Genomic DNA, 16,725 nt, shown 5'->3' on the forward strand with positions numbered 1-16,725 from the left:
GCGCTGTAATGCGTCGTAAAAACAAACCTTTCAAAACATTAAAACTCTGAAAAAGAACAAGCGGCTATGAATGCAATTAGCTCAAAGTTGTCACATAAGACATGTCATACAATTGTGCCAAAGACCAAATTAAACTCAACAAGCTGTCTAATAGCACCGGCTATTTCCGTTAGCGGGTAGTTCCATTCGCTGTTAAAAGGTCAGCCAAACACAATGTCCAAATCAAAAGTCAGTCTGTACAGCAGTGTGTGTACTTGTAGTTCCGTTAGCCATTAGCAGTTAATCAAATACACCACAAACAGAATAGCAGACGGAGAACGGAGATGCACTCAGCTGTGTTGTCACTTTCAGCCCCTTCCAACCGGGTATGAATAGTGAGTCTGTAGTAAGAAGCAGACAATGACAGTATAAAACAGGCCATAAAAGGTGTTTTGAGAAAGCCTGAGTCGCCACCGGAGGTCCTTGAGCATGCGTGTATAATTGGCCACCCTAAACCTTATGCAGTTTGCTGGAGCAAAATGCGAGATTAGTTGAGGACAGACACAGAGATGCACACTCACGGTCGCACACACGGGCATAATCTCGTGATTTATCTGTGGTTTTAAAGTATGACAATTTCTCACAATTATCTAATGGGATAAAGGTAATGATATTTTTGACAGACAATTGACGTAAACTGTAAAATAACTGATTGGTAAAGGCATACCAAGAGGCAGTTATTCTAATTAAGCAGGAGACTGAAAGTGTAAAAAACAAAAGTGCATAGAGTCCCCAGCTTTTATTCATCCTCACGTCTCTCTCAATTTAGTTTCCTCATTGACCTTGTAGATGTCAAAAGCAAGACAACTTTTTTGCCCACTGCAGTAAAAGTCTTCCTTCTCCTCCTGGCTGAATACCACAGTTGCTGTCCTTAATCTGGCAAGGAGATGTTGTTATTGGTATTGGACCTTTGGGAAAATATTAAAATTAGATACCGTTGTGATGTTTGGCAATAATTCGCAAGTGACAGCGAAGGAGAAAGATTTCCCTTCCGGTTGGCAGTTTGGTGAATATACGCATGCTCCAAATCAGTCTTTGGTCAAGGATGATTGAACTGCGATTGTGAACAATCTAACCATGAGCTGAGGAGGAGAGGATAGATTCTACTGTGATTTTTTTTGAGCACAAACATGGTGTTATGTCTTTGAGCCTTTATATAGTTGCATCTTTCAAGACGTGGGGCAAAAGTGAACTTGTAGGTTATTGTAATGCCTCTCCTAGAGGGTGTTGTGTTTCACACCTACAAGTTTTTGCCAATTACTTTGTTGTATTCATGCTGTGTCTCTTTGACCTTTGTGTTAAGACAGCTTATTTCCGGCTTCATTCAGCTTACTATCTAAACTTGGGGCAATTGTCAGGGTCTGCACCTTTTATGCAGGTTTTTTTTTTTTTTTACTGAGGTAAGCTTGCCTTGCGTGTGTGCATGTTGGCCTTTGCTCTTAGTGTTAATATTTTTGCATTTTTTGACACGAATGATCTCAGATATTTGCTGCTTTTCGATCTGTTTTTTTAGCAATTTGTCTCAGTTTAAAAAAAAAAAAATAGCTCACCTGGTTACAATAAAACCTATAGCAGCAGCTCTAAAAAAGGTTTACCCCATAATAGAGTCTCTTCTTTGAATGTTTTCATGTTCTTATATGAAGTTGAAGGATTTAGGTGCACTCATGGTCTATAGTGAGCAGGCTAGCCTGCATGAAAACCATGACACACACACACACAAGTACTTAGTACAGTTAGAAAGAAGCCCCTGAAGTATGGACTGAAGTGTTGTTAGATCAGTACATTAACCCCATGCACTCATTTAAAACCACTATCTCACCACAGGGACCTTTTAAATGAACCTGTTAAAAATACTGCCTTTTTATCCAGTAAAACTTCTAGTGACTACACAGACTGCGTTTGGCTACGTGGTCAGCCTATTCAATGTTCAAGAGGAATACCATTAGTATAATATGTCTGCTATGCTTGCACCCATTTACTGTGTTAAAATCCTTTTTTCCACCATGTATCTTAATGCATTAGTCTCTGATTCATTTTGACAGCAGAGTGTAGCCTAATGGCTGCAGTGTAGCGTGGCCTGGGGGGGGGGGAATGAAAGGGAACCAACAACGCCACCTGGGGAATTACACCCCGGGAAATATAAACTTAACGACCCTAATATATTGTGTAAAATATGGTAAGGGCACACAGGTTCGTTACCGATATTTGGAAGGAATCGATGAAAATGATCAAAACAGCCAAATCATGCAGAACAAAGGGAGAACAGCCAAAACAAGCAGACAAAAGAGGCAAAATGGAGGCAGCAAAACAGCAGCAGGTGAGCCTACAAATGATAAACAGAGATTAAAAGGGCGCACCATGCTGCAAAATAATACAAGTTAAGATTGCGACTACTTACCACCTTACACATGGGGTAAGTAGTCAGACGGCAACAAGAGGAGGAATATGTCTGAAACCCACCACGGCACCAGGACAGGGGTCAAAAAGGAGTGAGGCCAGGACCACAAGTGTCTTTTAAATGCTGGCACTAATTGGGGGGGGGGAGGAGCCTAGCCTCAGTGCTGCGTTCACAACCCTACACTTTCTTCTCTGAGGCGCGTTCCCCACTACATATGGAATCATAACATTTTAATTTGGAATGATTTTTTCTTTTTAGCCAGCAAAGAATGAGCCATGAGCTTTATAGATCACCCAACTGGTAATATAAATAAACACATTCAGCTCGAGTGGAGCTGTGGATCACTTATCTGCCTGAACAGCTCCAAAAGCGTCATTTCTTCCAGAGAATAATTTCCTCCTGGCACACAGAGTACTTTAAATAAAAAGAGGAAGAAGACAGGTTCATTCTGCTTGTTTAATAAGTAAATACAAGCAAACAACAGATGCTATACAAGAAACGTGGTCTTCTACACTGTTAGGTTTGCTGTCATTTAGTTCTTGGCTTCTTCACAATCCAGACAATCCCTGCACACAGACAACTCATTGCAACTGTCCACAGGCCTCTGCATGGACACATCTTTCTCCAAATAAACAGGCGGGTGGACAGAGTTGTCTGCATGTGTGTCAATTGATGTAATTTTGTTTTTTTCTTCAACTACTCCTACATGGTTGCACCTGTTCTGAGCTAATTAACCTGACTCAGAAAAGGTGTGTAAAATGAGGTCCCCTCTCTGCCTCAAGCTGGTGCTTCCAACACTCGCGACAGAACAGCACTCATGACCAGACCTTCTTTCCAGTGCTGTTCTATTGAAGCTGTCTGATGGGGTATACATCCTTAAACCTGAAGGAAATGTTTTCATTGCCAATTATGTACACATGGCTGTTGTGTGAAAGATTATCAGATGTACAAAAATGCCATAATGATGCATGGAGCGTGGATAACTAGGGTGGCCATATCCTCTCTGTAGGCTGGCCGGTAGATAACTCGCTCAGTGCCAAACCAGCAACTTCTGCCAACTTGTTTGGTGCTTCACTTAATGTGACTGAACCGTTTCCTAGATTTATACAAGAGTGCTCCTTGGACAAGAGTAACTCATGTTAACCAAATGCGTTCAGATATTTAATATCCTCCAACCCTCAATAGCTGAATTTGGGTGTCATATATTCTCACATGGAGACTTCACACGTCCCACACAGTCACATCAGTTTGTATGGTGAAACCTGCTCTACACTGTTCTCTCCCTCACTACATTGTCAGACTTCCATTGTCCAAACTGCACTCTACAAAGGAGAGTATAAAAGGGCGGCTTTGACATGATTGAAGTAGTCACACCTACTGACAATAATAACCCTCTTGTAGTTCTGTTTTCAGCTCCACCACAGGCACACCAAAATTGCCAAAAATCCCTTGTTTCACGATGTGAGCTCTCATCATACATGTTTGACAGAGGTTTGTGTTGTGTGCCGCTGATGTAGAAAATAAGAAGCTGTAAAAAAAAGAGTCTCTATAATTATGCTCTGGCAGTCTCTATGCCACCAGTAACACTTGAGGAGAGTCAAAAGGATATTAAAACACAATACCCACCCCAGCCACGTCTTGTTCACCCTGCTGCCGTCTGGCAAGCGATACGGAAGTATCAGCTACCGTACCACCAGACATCAGAGCAGCTTCTTTCCTCAGGCTCTGAGACTCCTAATCTCATCCTCCACCATAGAATATAGTTTTGCTGTAGTGTTTTTCTTATGTTGCAACATCAGACTCGAAACTGCATTTGTTATGCAACTCTGTGTTCGGTCGGTCCTTCACTTTAGTCCAGACTAAAATATCTATTATATGCTGTGCGTGTGTGTATATACAGTATATAGTATATGTATATATATTATTAATACTATTGAATGGATTGCCATGAATTATTGTACACACATCTATGGTCCCAAGAGGATGAAATCAACTGACTTTGATGATCCCTTGACCTTTCATCTAGTGCTACCATGAGGTTCACATTTTGAGTGAAATTTCTCCAAAACTATAGGACCATGTCACAGGATGAATTGTAATAATTTTAGTGATCCACTGACTTTTCATCGAGCCACCATCAGGTCAAAATCTGAATTGATCAAGTATTTCAACATATCCTCGTACAACGGTTGTATGATGTATTATTTTTCCTAATTGTTTGTCCATTCTCCTAGAAAATGTCCAGCAACACGTGTTGATCCGCTCATTACATGCATTCAGTCTTCAAATAAACCTTTCGTCTTTGTGGGAAACAGCTTGGTTAGGTTAAGGCAACACGAACGTTTGGGTTAGATTTAGGAAAAGATTGTTATTTTGGTTAAGTGGCATTACTATGTAGAGAAGAACATAACAAATAAGTTACAACGAGTTAAATGATTACATTGAGCCCCAAAATACTTGTTCCTTTAGACGTACATTGGGAAAGGGACCTCTGTAAAAGACTTGTTTTCCTTCCTCTGTTCACGTGAATGAGTCTGAGGTTGAGCGGCTTTGAGGCAGGGTGAAAGGAAACGCTAGTGCTTGCTCTATGCAGCCCCTTGATGCCGAGGATCATGATGATTATATACTCCGAAGTCAAACTTTTTGTGCTTCACGTGTGGAACTTGGCCAATTTTTGTATATCAGAGTTTCTTTACAAGTCTTGAGGGGTACAATATAAAATGAAAGCCTTTCTGTGTAAAGCAGTTTGTTGCTCCAGAGGGAGCCTTGTACAATCTGGTAAATTGCCTCGAGCGACGTTACTTGCATTGTGGGTAGTGTAGGCGCCATGCTTTGACGTGAAGATGAAACGTGTAATAAATAAAAAAGAGAACGTTTCAGGTTGTGCTTCATTGATTTTAATACTTTTTGTACGTTGTGTGTTTGACAATGTAACACAAGTGCAATGCAATTGGTGGAGTACTCCACCAATTCAATAATGGTTCCCAAATTGACAGATGATTTTTTTTTTTGCCAATCCCCTCATCACATTCCAGCCTGTGTGTGTGTGTGTGTGCTGTAACAATAGTGCATACCTCATGTAAAAGTTTGCACCGAGCAATTACATGAATCCTCAGGTGTGTATATAATTGAATAGGACATGCTTACTCTAGCATCACAATAGATTTTAGCATGTTATGGGTGTCAGGGGGCATTGTAATGGGAAAACACAACGTAGAGATGAATTTGACAGATGACACCACCACGACTTACTCATTATGCTTTACTCCAGGGATCCTTATCTCAACTCAATTTCCAGCCCACAAGTTCACAAAGTTTTCAGGTCAGGTCGAAGTAATAGAATTGAAGACGGGATAGTGAAGGGAAAGGGCGTTGGTCATTTTATTCTGCATGACAGTCACGTGCTTTCTTTAATTTTCCTTTATCTCTCACTCTCTCTATATTTAATGCCATCAGTGTGTTTTTTTTCTCGGTATGTATTGTTACGTGCCTCTGTTTTCCTCCCTTCAGGTGACCGAAACAAGGACGGGCCCTCTTGGATGCAGTAACTATGACAACCTCGACTCTGTCAGCTCCGTTTTGGTTCAGAGCCCTGAAAATAAGATTCATTTGCAAGGTTGGACATTCATAATTGAACTCCCCCAATTTCTGATGGAATTGTCGCTGTGTCTGTTCTCTGGCAAGCTTATAACTGCAGCATGAGAGTGTCAGAACGAATTTAGCTTCAATCACTCTTTCGCTTTTTTTTTTTTCGCCACGCATCCTTGCCGGATTCTCAAATGAATCCCAGGCAGTAATGATTCAGAACAAAAGTAGCAGAACTGTGCGGTGAAAATAAAACTTTAAGTGAATCTCACTATATTGCCTGTGACGTCAAGCATATGTCAAGCGTGGCAAAAAAAACGAAAAGAAAATGAGTGCCGGCCTTTTGTGATTTACAGATGTAGCGTACAACAGCCATCTTAACACATTTTCTGCAATACCTAAAGTACTTACAGCTCCATATTCATTCATCTCTGTGACATTTCCATGTTTTTTGCCCTTGCCATAGGCCTCCAGGCCATACTGCCAGAGTACCTAAGGTCCAGGTTCGTGCAGGCAGCTCTCAGCTACATCGGTTGTAATGAGGAGGGCCAGTTTGTGTGCCGGGACAGTGACTGCTGGTGCCGCTGCAAAGTGGAATACCCGCAGTGTAATTGCCCCGAGGTGGATCTGAGGGCTATGGAAGCCAGTGTGCTGAAAATCCGAGGTTCCTGGAACATGGCCAACCAAGACTTTGAGGAGTCAGGTCAGTGTTCTCCTTTTTGCACTCATTCATTGGCTGCGACCCTCACACTGACAGCAAATTAGACTCTATTGTTAGAGGAGCCGATGGGCCAAAAAAACGAAACAAGGGGCAATGACATCCGATCAATGTGATGGGAATTCAGCGGTACACAGAGGTGCAATGTTTAAACCAACATCTTGCAAAATTGTAAGAAAACAACAGAGAAGCTGAAATTATCATTATAAATCATTAGCTGAAATGTCTGAGATTTGATACATTAGTAAAATCCCACTGTTAGCTGTGGTCATAAACATTCTTACATAAACTTGTTTGACTACAGAATATCGGTCTGTCTCATAAATGTAAGGCCTTTTTACATATTTCTAATTGCTTTTTGGTAAGTTATAATGTAAACACCATTCCAAAACAATTGTTGAACAAATTATGATGTCATTTTACAATATCGTTATATTTTGATATTGATAAATGTCTGTAATGAGCGACTCAAATGATTTTACGGATACATTTTTGTTGGACAATCTTCTAAATTAGATGACGATGATGTACAAATTAAGGTGACTTCATCAAATTTGAAGAAAAAATCCTGTGAATCCAATACTGCCATAAAGCAGCCCAGCCTATTGGTTGGCAACATTTCCCTTAGTTTCCCTGATACAGCCAGAAATAATAAAGGCAAACATTTCTTAACAGTTGATAAATCTGTCGTCTCCCAGTGCTCTTCAGCATTCAAACAACTACCCTTTGCTGCCATTTGACCCTATCTGTGTGCAGAAATCGCATTGTGCAAATGAAAATGAAAGAGTAGCATTGACAGTAATGTGACTACAGTAGGTCACCAACAGTGATTCAGTCACATTAAGGTTTTTTAATAGCGATGGGGAAGCTGTCCCGCGCTATAAACGAACTACAGTAGCTGTAATCTGTTAGCCGATGATGTAACCTGTGATGTAATACTTTGTAGCTGAGTTATACCCATTAACCTCATTTAATACAGCATTTTGCTCGAGGTGTTCACTTGGGATGATTGTGAGAAAACAATTCGTACAAGCTTTTTGCAAAGTGATTTTATTAGGCACACTCAAATGTCGCACCCTCACAGTGTATCACACATTTTACTGAATGTTCCAACAGAGCTCTGTTTCTGTGTTCTTATCATTATTTAAACTGTGAGCTGCATCCACACACCCTGAGGGCATCTAGTCTCTCTCAGCCCTATGTCTTAAGCTGCTCTTTGTGCACCTCGCTGGCTAAAAATGTTATTACAGATGACATGCTTCTGTACTAAGGGCTACTTGATTAGCTCACAGCTGGCAATAACTTAAGCAGCAAGGTGCCCTGAGAACTGCAGTTGCAGTGCTGAATTAAATGAAGAAAAATAAGTACGTTCCGTTAAAACCCCTGGGAATCCACTTGTGTATTTGATCTAATAGAGAACAACTAACATCAGCGATTCATAATCATGACTCGGATTGTTAAATGAGGTTTCTGTAGTCAGCTGATAGCGGACGTGATTTGATTGGACCTTCCACTGAATGATGCTTTAATTAGAATCAGTATCTTGATTTCCTAAAAGATGTACGTTGTTTCATTGCTTTATACACTTGCTTGGTGATCTTCAATTTTTGGTGAGTAAGTTAAAAAAGTCATATTCATAATGGTAAACTGAAACAGACAACGGTCTAATATCCATTGACTGGAGGGTGCAATATGTAACAAGTCAGGGGATACAATACGGACAAATGAGATCTTGGTTAAACATAATAGTTTGCATTTGTTGTAAAATTGATGAGAATATCTGTGTAAAATGAACAACTAAGACGGATAATTTTTTAATTATAACCTCATAATTAAGCGATTTATGAAGAACCTGCCAAATAAGCCTCTACACATCATTACCCTCCAACACCAATTCAGCTTTCACAATGCCCAGAATGTGTCTGTTCTTCTGCCCCTTCAAATCTGACAGTGTCTTCTATTTTTAAAATCGTACCAAAGGGGGGGGGAGTGCTGTTACCTTAGTGAGTTCAGTGGCTGACAAGATAATAATGGTTGGACAGAGAGTGGGTTTCCAGGAATGAGCTATCGTTGTCTCGGTGATGAAATAATGGTCTAGCTCAGCAGCAGCTTGCAGTTTCAACCGTCTGCAGGAAACTCAACACTATGAACAGGTTTAGCCACTATTTTGTGTCCTGTGTACCATATCAATCGATATCTTTTCCAGAGGATAAAGTACTGGACATGGAAATACACGCGGTGAACGGTGATCACCTAATACATTTTAACAACGGGTAAATAACATGGAGGAAACCACAGCTTTGTCTTTTTAACAAAGATACCACCCTGATGAAGTACTATGTAAAAGCACTAGACTGTCATTTTGTGAATGCCACAGTTTTTCAGTGGCAGGCAATATCCTTCTAGCAAGTTTTTTCCTAATCCTTTCTTTGGCTTTTTATTGTAATTTCCCTTCTCTACTTTTCATTGCAGCTATTTGCACTTTAGTTTGTTTTGTCTCCTCAGATTTTGTGTTGATCTTGATTTAACCTATTTTTTTTCAGTGGAAGGTGTTTCTGTTGTGCAAACAAATAAAGACAGACATCTGTGGAGCTATTAATGCAATGTGGCATGAACAGGGACTGCATTACGATACAAATGAATACGTGGAATCCGATGAACAAATATGTAAGCTGCACCGTGTAGTTGCTTTACTCCTCAGGAGAATGCCTCTCATTTTGGTATGTAGGACATAGAAAGCTCTCTCACCCCAAATACCCCTGTAATATATTTTATTACAAGCTGTTTAATCAACTTATTAATTTCATAGGAACCTGTTATAGACCTTGCATAATCACCAAGGAAGCCATTGGCACATAATTGGTTTTCTAATCAGATGCTATATCATCAAGATTTTGTTAACTAATTACAAACAGTAAAGTCATTTTCTCCTCCGTGTTGAGCTTTGCATTGATATCCCATACAACAAATGATTACAATGACGATGATATTGTTATTGAATGCCTCAAAAATGTAATCTGTTTGCTGCGCATTGTGTTTTCAGCAGACAGCAGCTCTGACGGGTTGACGTACAGGATATTATCTTCTGTGCTACTTGTCCGTAATATTATATCACAGACTAACCAGCAGAAGTAGCCCCGGAAAAGCTGTTGGCTATTCAATAATGGAAGAAAAAAAATTCTTTCCCCAACCTTGTATTTAGTATTTTCCTTTTTTCTATTAGCATAGGCATCACACAATATCACTTCCAGTTTGACCAGCAGCTCTTGAGCATCTGTGACCGCTGCAAAGTTCTCTCATTTGTTTTGACAAGATCAGCCAAGTAGAGTGGGAAGGAAGTGCGAGCGTTAGTTTGGCCTGTGCTGGAGAAGTGTTCAACTCTCATCTCGCGTCTCCCTTTGCCTTCCAGATGAGTTTCAGAACTTCGTCCGAAGGCTTCCCACTTTCTACGCCCTGAACACGTCCTCCATCCAATACTTCTGGAAGATGGAGCCGGCCATTCACCAACGCTACAAACAGCTGGAGCTCAGCACCCAGCAGCTCCTGAGCAAAGCACGACGCATCATCAACAAGCTCTTCACCCTAAGCAAGAGGTGTCGAACTCAGCCCAAAATCATTATGCTGAGGGAGAGGTGAGAAGCTGATAAGTATTCCTGCTGACTTTTCTGTTAATACGGATGTGTAAGTGTATGTGTGTGCGTGTGTGCAAGCCAGCGTGTGGTTGTGCATGTGTGATTATTTGAAAAAAATCCAATGCCTGCAGCCACATCACAAGTTCTTTCAAGCAAGCTGTGAACGGCAGTGCTCATTTATTTTCTTCAGCCCACTCTGTGCGCAGCGCCTTTGTTATCCCCTCAACTATGCGTTATGCTAATAATACATACAATACGTTGGCGCTTTGATATTCAACTGAGGTCCTACAGAAGTGAGCTATAGTGTCACACCCTGATGACTTGGCTGCACTCCCAGTCCAAGTCTCCTTTACATCCAGGAAATCAAAACCATCGTCCTGTGAAATTAAAGGGTGCAGTGTTTTAAAAGGAATATGCTAAGTTTGGAAGTTCTTCCTGTTGGTTAACTAGTCAAGACAAAAAGAAGTTGTCTCCTCAGTAGATCATTTGATCTTTTTTTGTGTTTTTCTAAAAAAGTCATATAGTTTGCCAACTCCAAGCTGATTTCGTCAGTACAGCTATTTCAGCCAAGTTTATTTTAGGAGCTGTTTGAGGTGAGAACTACGTATACATTCTCTGCAATGTGACTTTTAGCTGCAGCTACATCTCTCACATGCCCACCACTGAAAAGGATATAATCCCTGTTCATTCATTTTACCAATCACCTACAAAATCTTATCCGACCATACATACATCAGGCATTGTTAACCTTAGAGCTGCTACAATTTCAAATTGTCCGCTTTTGTATTGCCCGTTCAACAAAGCCGATTCTAATGTTTCAGCAGCAAAATGGCCAGTGAACTACAGAGTTGAAGCACACAATGATAAATATTTACACCCCACTAAACAGCCAAATTGCATTAGTCCTTACTTACTAATAGAATGCACCTAGATTTTAAAATGAAAGGAAAGCAGCACCACTCAAATTTGAGAGTATTGTCTAATGTAATAAGCATTTTACGGCATACGGCAGAGGTTAAAGTAGGGGAAACGTATGATAGGAGAAAAAGGTCCCATAGGTAATAGCCATTGCACCTGATGTATCACTGTAGACTGACATCATACAGATGAAACTGCATCTCAGAAATTGAATGGGTGAGGAAAGCAGGTGTGAACTGTTTTATCAGACACACTCGGTGTGAGACCAAAGCCACACACAGAAAGAGACTTGCTAATTAAAAAATGCATTACAGAATTAGTTTCGTAGAGCTCTCGTCTCAGCACTGCAACACAAAAAAAGCAGCAATGCCACACAACTTTACCCTTTTTGTTTCCCGCAAGTCCCCCCTGCCTGTTTTTCCTGACTTTGATTGGCTCACAGTTCTCCAGTCCAGTCCAATATGATTTGATGAGCCAGTAATGGTGATTAAATAGGCTGTCATATTATCCGTTTACAGAAATAATCTAGTCAAAGTTTTAACAGTTTTACTAATCTCCCACATTTCCATAACTCAACTTAATTATGGATCTCTTTGTTGAGCTAACATCAGGATATTTAACACATATTTTCATCAGTTTCCTGTGGTCCAGCATGTTTAAATACACTGCTGTTCTTTATGTGTATTCATTTCAAGCATTTCCTTGAGCATGTGTTACTTGTTGTCCTGTTGGATGTATTAAAAAGGCTGGTACTTTTATTTTGAAGGGGCAAAATGACTGATAGTGATGGCGATAGTGTCTTATTCTTATCTACAACACTAACTAACTACTGACCATGAGATGAGATGATGAGGTAATAAATGGCATGTAGGTTATGTGGTGATGAATCCATATAGGTAAATAACACCATCTGCACTGAACACTTCAGCTGGGACACATTTAGGGAAAGCAGCAAAAGCAGTAATAAGATATGGTGGGAGTGATTGAAATAAATACTTCAACTGGATATTTTGGATCCTGCTGTGTAATAACCTGGTGCTCTCAAAAGATCTAAGGAGCGTCTGTATTTTTTATTTTATTTTCATAATAACGCTGTTAAAAGCCAAGCAGTTGGAAAAAAATAAATATTACATTTTCCTGCAGGATCAAAATCCTTTTAACTTTGGAATATAATTTACAAACTTTACACAAAATAAAAGCTTCATAAAAATGCAGTTTTTGTTCTACACTTAAAAAGTCGAACGATTTCCTCAATTCAACAGAATATTTCCATATTGTATTGTGTCCAATGACCTAGTTCATGGAGGGTTTTTTTGCAACAGTATGCCACATATTGTAATTATTTTGTAAAGTCTTAAAAGATAAAGAGAGCATGCTTTTTCGGTTTCGAGCTGCACCGTCAGAGAACACAAGGTGTCCGAATATCAGTGATAGAGCCGCACAAAACAACATACGTGTTGTTTTTTTCCTGTTAATGAATGGGGGAAAAAAAGGGAAGTGCCTCTTCAGTGGAGGAAAAAGTTTTGCTCACGTATTGCATTGATCAGTGTGAAATGAGCTGACAGACATGAACAGATTGCAGAGTGAACACCCAGCTTCTCTTTGGCCCGCACTGCACACTACGTCTCTATGACAGTTTACATGTCCTGCTGACACAATGCGCTTTCTGATGGCGGGACAGCTTCCTCTCTCTTGCTGTGCACAGCCTCCTCTGTGGAGGTGAGATATGCACAACTGACTCCAACTGATGAGTTTCACAGTAGCCGGGTACTGTTAAGACTGTGAACACAATTTATTGCCTTTTGACAAAATGTCACCAGATTTTGATCTCGGAATATTGTATTACGGTAGCTTGTGTTTCTACAGACTCCATAAGAAAAAGAAAATATATATATTGGTTGCAGTTTTCACTCTATTCTTTTCTTCATATTTAGAAGGTGTAATTAGCCTCGGTATATTTGTTAACTTATTATTTAGAAGTAGAATTAAACCTGTATGTAGCATATTTCCTCATTTTAAGATGAGATTTGTCAGTGATGTGTGACAATGTAAACATAATACATGATGTAGTACAACATGCAACTGCCTTAAAAATGTCACCTGCATGTATACAATCTCACCATTATCCATCACCTAGCATAAAGTACTATGATATTATCACATTAACGTTGCCATTTCTATGCAATTCCTACATAAAGATGAAATCCAGTAGCCCCAGTTAGAGTCTAACAATGTGTCACTTTCTATTGTGCTATTAAAGCTAATTGAATTTCAATATGTTGAATCAAATCCAACAAAATTAACATAGTTCTATTAGATGAACTTTAGAAAAATGTCTGTCTATTCTGTACTGAATAATTGTAGCTGTTCTCAAATCAGAGCTTCATATCCAAAGAATCAAAGTCTTCAGTCATCAGCTTAGTTGTGTAATGTGAGAGGGTTTTGTATTAAATATATTGCAAAATCTGTTGTACTTTGGTGACGGTCCTGTGTGTGTGTGTGTGTGCACATACATTCAACATTTGTCATCATTGTGTCTCAAACGTTTGGAAAGGGAAAGTCAGCACCAAATACTGCCATATAGTATTTTTTCCTGTGCAGAAATGCAACATGAGGTAGAACTTTATTTTGAAATGCTGAAACATGCCTCATATGTTTGCTCTACACTGAGAAGACTGTGAAGTTGTGGAAATAAACTTTGCTGACTTTGAATGGCTTTGATCTAATATTCATCATTCAAGTTAAAATTCTCAGTGCCGCACACACTAAGCTGCCCGGCCTGTAGTTAGTCAAACAACTGTTGGAACAAATGTTGTATTACTCCTTCAAAAATACATTTTTTTTTAACGTAAATTACTTATTCATGCACCGTTGTTTGCCCTAAATTAATTGAGCAGCTGCACATGAGAACAATGCTAGAGCACAGGAGATGATTCAGAGAAGTGACAGATGTGGAACAAAGATGGTGAAAGACTGATTTATGGCATTATATTTTTGTCATGCGGCCCCATCTGCTTCTTTTTTCATTAACAGTCAGGAATTTTGATTTAGAGTTTGTGTTTCAGAATAAATGAAACTATTATACATAACATATTTCTGTTTTTGTCTGAGCTCTGCTCATTGGTATAAAGTGGACGAGACTGTGTTTGGAAAAAGAAGATGTTAGGTATCTCCAGCACCAATCAAAATGTGACATAGCAATCATAATCTGATTAAAGTGGTTCTGCTTTCAGCTTATCATGTAGAGCCAATTGGACAGCTTTGAGTGCTAAACTTAAATATATAACTATGGATTTTTTTTATGGAACATTCTATATTCTGTAAAGTGAAGTATTATAGAAAAATAGAAGAAATCATTTCCAGAAGGATTTAATCAAAATTCGTGTAAACGTGCGCTTTGCTGAGTGGGCATAAGTCTCTGGAGAATAAGAAGCGATACAGAACTGTGTAGGACTGTTGACCTTCTCCCATACTGCCCTCGCCTACATTGTTTTATCGGGAAGCTGACAAGGGAGACATTAAACCTTCGCCAAGGATTCTTTTATATATTCTTGCCATAACATAGAAACACAAATCGCAAACCCATGATACTGTAAGCTAACGATTTAGTGTGGTTTTATATAATGGGTGGATTTATTTGGTCACAAATACTTTATGTGTCATAAAAGATAGTTTCATGTTATACAAGAAGATAACAGATTCATCTTGATAATAATCAAAACTATATTCTTTTATATTATTATATTCATACTTGACAGATAGAGATAACTGAACAATTAAAACAGACACAGGGTGAACACTTTTTTTCAGTCCTTAATTTATTTTAACTGCATATTTGACGAGATGTACTATTTATCTGTTATTCAGTCCAATACAAAGCCTTTTATTCTCATTTTTACTTCGGTCCCTTAAAATGTAATCTAACCGAAATCCGACCTTACAATTATTTCCTTAATTTGTTTCTGGCCTTTTTTTTTTTGTGAACACTTTATTTTATTACATAGATGTATTTATATCTAAAACTCTGCACTTTTTCTCTTGCAGGCCCTTCAGCTACTGGCTGAACTACATCCTCTCCCTCATGTACTGCAGTGACAACAACCACATCGGCTCCTACCTGGAGGAAACCAGGAGCTGCTCCTGCCCCTACGAGCACCCCCCCTGCCAGGGTGTGATCCCCTGCATGATGGGGGAGGGCACCTCATGCGCCTCGTGCTCCTACGAGAATCGCTCCCGCTGCGCCACCTGTAACCAGGGTTACATGCTAAGCCAGGGCGTGTGCCGCAACGAAGTGCCCGACTCCACCGATCACTACATCGGCTTTGAGACGGACCTGCAGGACATGGAGCTACGCTACCTTCTGCAGAAACGAGACAACCGCATCAGCATCCACGGGATCTTTGTCAGCAACGATGTCAGGCTTAATAACTGGTTTGACCCGTCATGGAGAAAGAGGATGCTGCTGACGCTGAAAAGTAATAAATACAAGTCAAACCATGTCCACATGCTCCTGGGGATGTCTCTACAGATCTGCCTTACTAAGAACAGCACTCTGGACCCAATGCTGTCTGTCTATATCAACCCGTTTGGGGGGAGCCACTCTGAGAGTTGGATCATGCCCATTGACCAGACCAACTACCCAGACTGGGAGAGGACTAAATTAGACCTTCCCTATGACTGTTACAACTGGACTTTGACTTTGGGCAACAAGTGGAAAACATTTTTTGAGACGGTCCACTTTTACCTCCGGAGTCGGGTCAGGGCGCCCTCAAGCACCGGGAATGGAACTGTATATTATGAGCCCTTGGAGTACCTGGAACCAGGGCAAAATCTAGGCTACATGAAGATTAACAGCATCCAGGTGTATGGCTATAGTATGCACTTTGACCCAGAAGCAATCCAGGACTTGATTTTACAGCTGGACTACCCATATACTCAGGGATCGCAGGACTCTGCCTTGCTGCAGCTGCTGGAGATCCGGGATCGGGTCAACAGGCTCTCCCCACCTGGAGCTCAGCCTCTGGACCTCTTCTCCTGTATGCTGCGGCACCGGCTCAAACTGTCCACCACGGACGTTGCCAGGATCCAGGCAGCGCTGCAGACTTTCAGTGTCAAGCAGCCCAACTCGATTGAATACGAAACAACCAAATTATGTAGCTAATAAGTGGGCAGGCAGCCAGCTGCACAGATGGCAGAGCAGTTATCACACAGGCCTGATGATGGTTAAGAGCAATTCTGGAGCCGAGCAAGGGACATTTGGGGGACATTTTCACTGTCGTCATGGATCTCAAGAGTGCATTTGTGATCCTCATGTCAGCTTTTCCTATAAATTTGTACAACATTGTAGAATTAAGGAGGATTTCACCAATCTTGCCTCATAGCTTTTTTTTTCTCTCTCCTGATTGAAATATTAACTTTGACAGTTAATAAAATGA

At 40.2% G+C, this 16,725-nt stretch overlaps 1 protein-coding gene across 1 annotated transcript in view; it reads left to right on the top strand.

Annotated features, from left to right (window-relative positions):
- Positions 1 to 16,451, top strand: part of LOC306695339 (BMP/retinoic acid-inducible neural-specific protein 3-like) — a gene marked incomplete at both ends in the record, with an annotated part of 42,683 nt that extends 26,232 nt beyond the window's left edge. The window contains 4 exons of the mRNA XM_079158564.1: positions 5,948 to 6,053; positions 6,489 to 6,725; positions 10,150 to 10,372; positions 15,335 to 16,451. Coding sequence (XP_079014690.1) covers positions 5,948 to 6,053; positions 6,489 to 6,725; positions 10,150 to 10,372; positions 15,335 to 16,451 — 1,683 coding nt within the window. The remainder of the gene's footprint in view (positions 1 to 5,947; positions 6,054 to 6,488; positions 6,726 to 10,149; positions 10,373 to 15,334) is intronic.
- Between the last annotated feature and the right edge of the window lie 274 nt (positions 16,452 to 16,725).

This window comes from Pholis gunnellus, assembly GCF_910591455.1.
Source record: "Pholis gunnellus genome assembly, chromosome: 4".
NCBI classification, from domain to species: domain Eukaryota; kingdom Metazoa; phylum Chordata; class Actinopteri; order Perciformes; family Pholidae; genus Pholis; species Pholis gunnellus.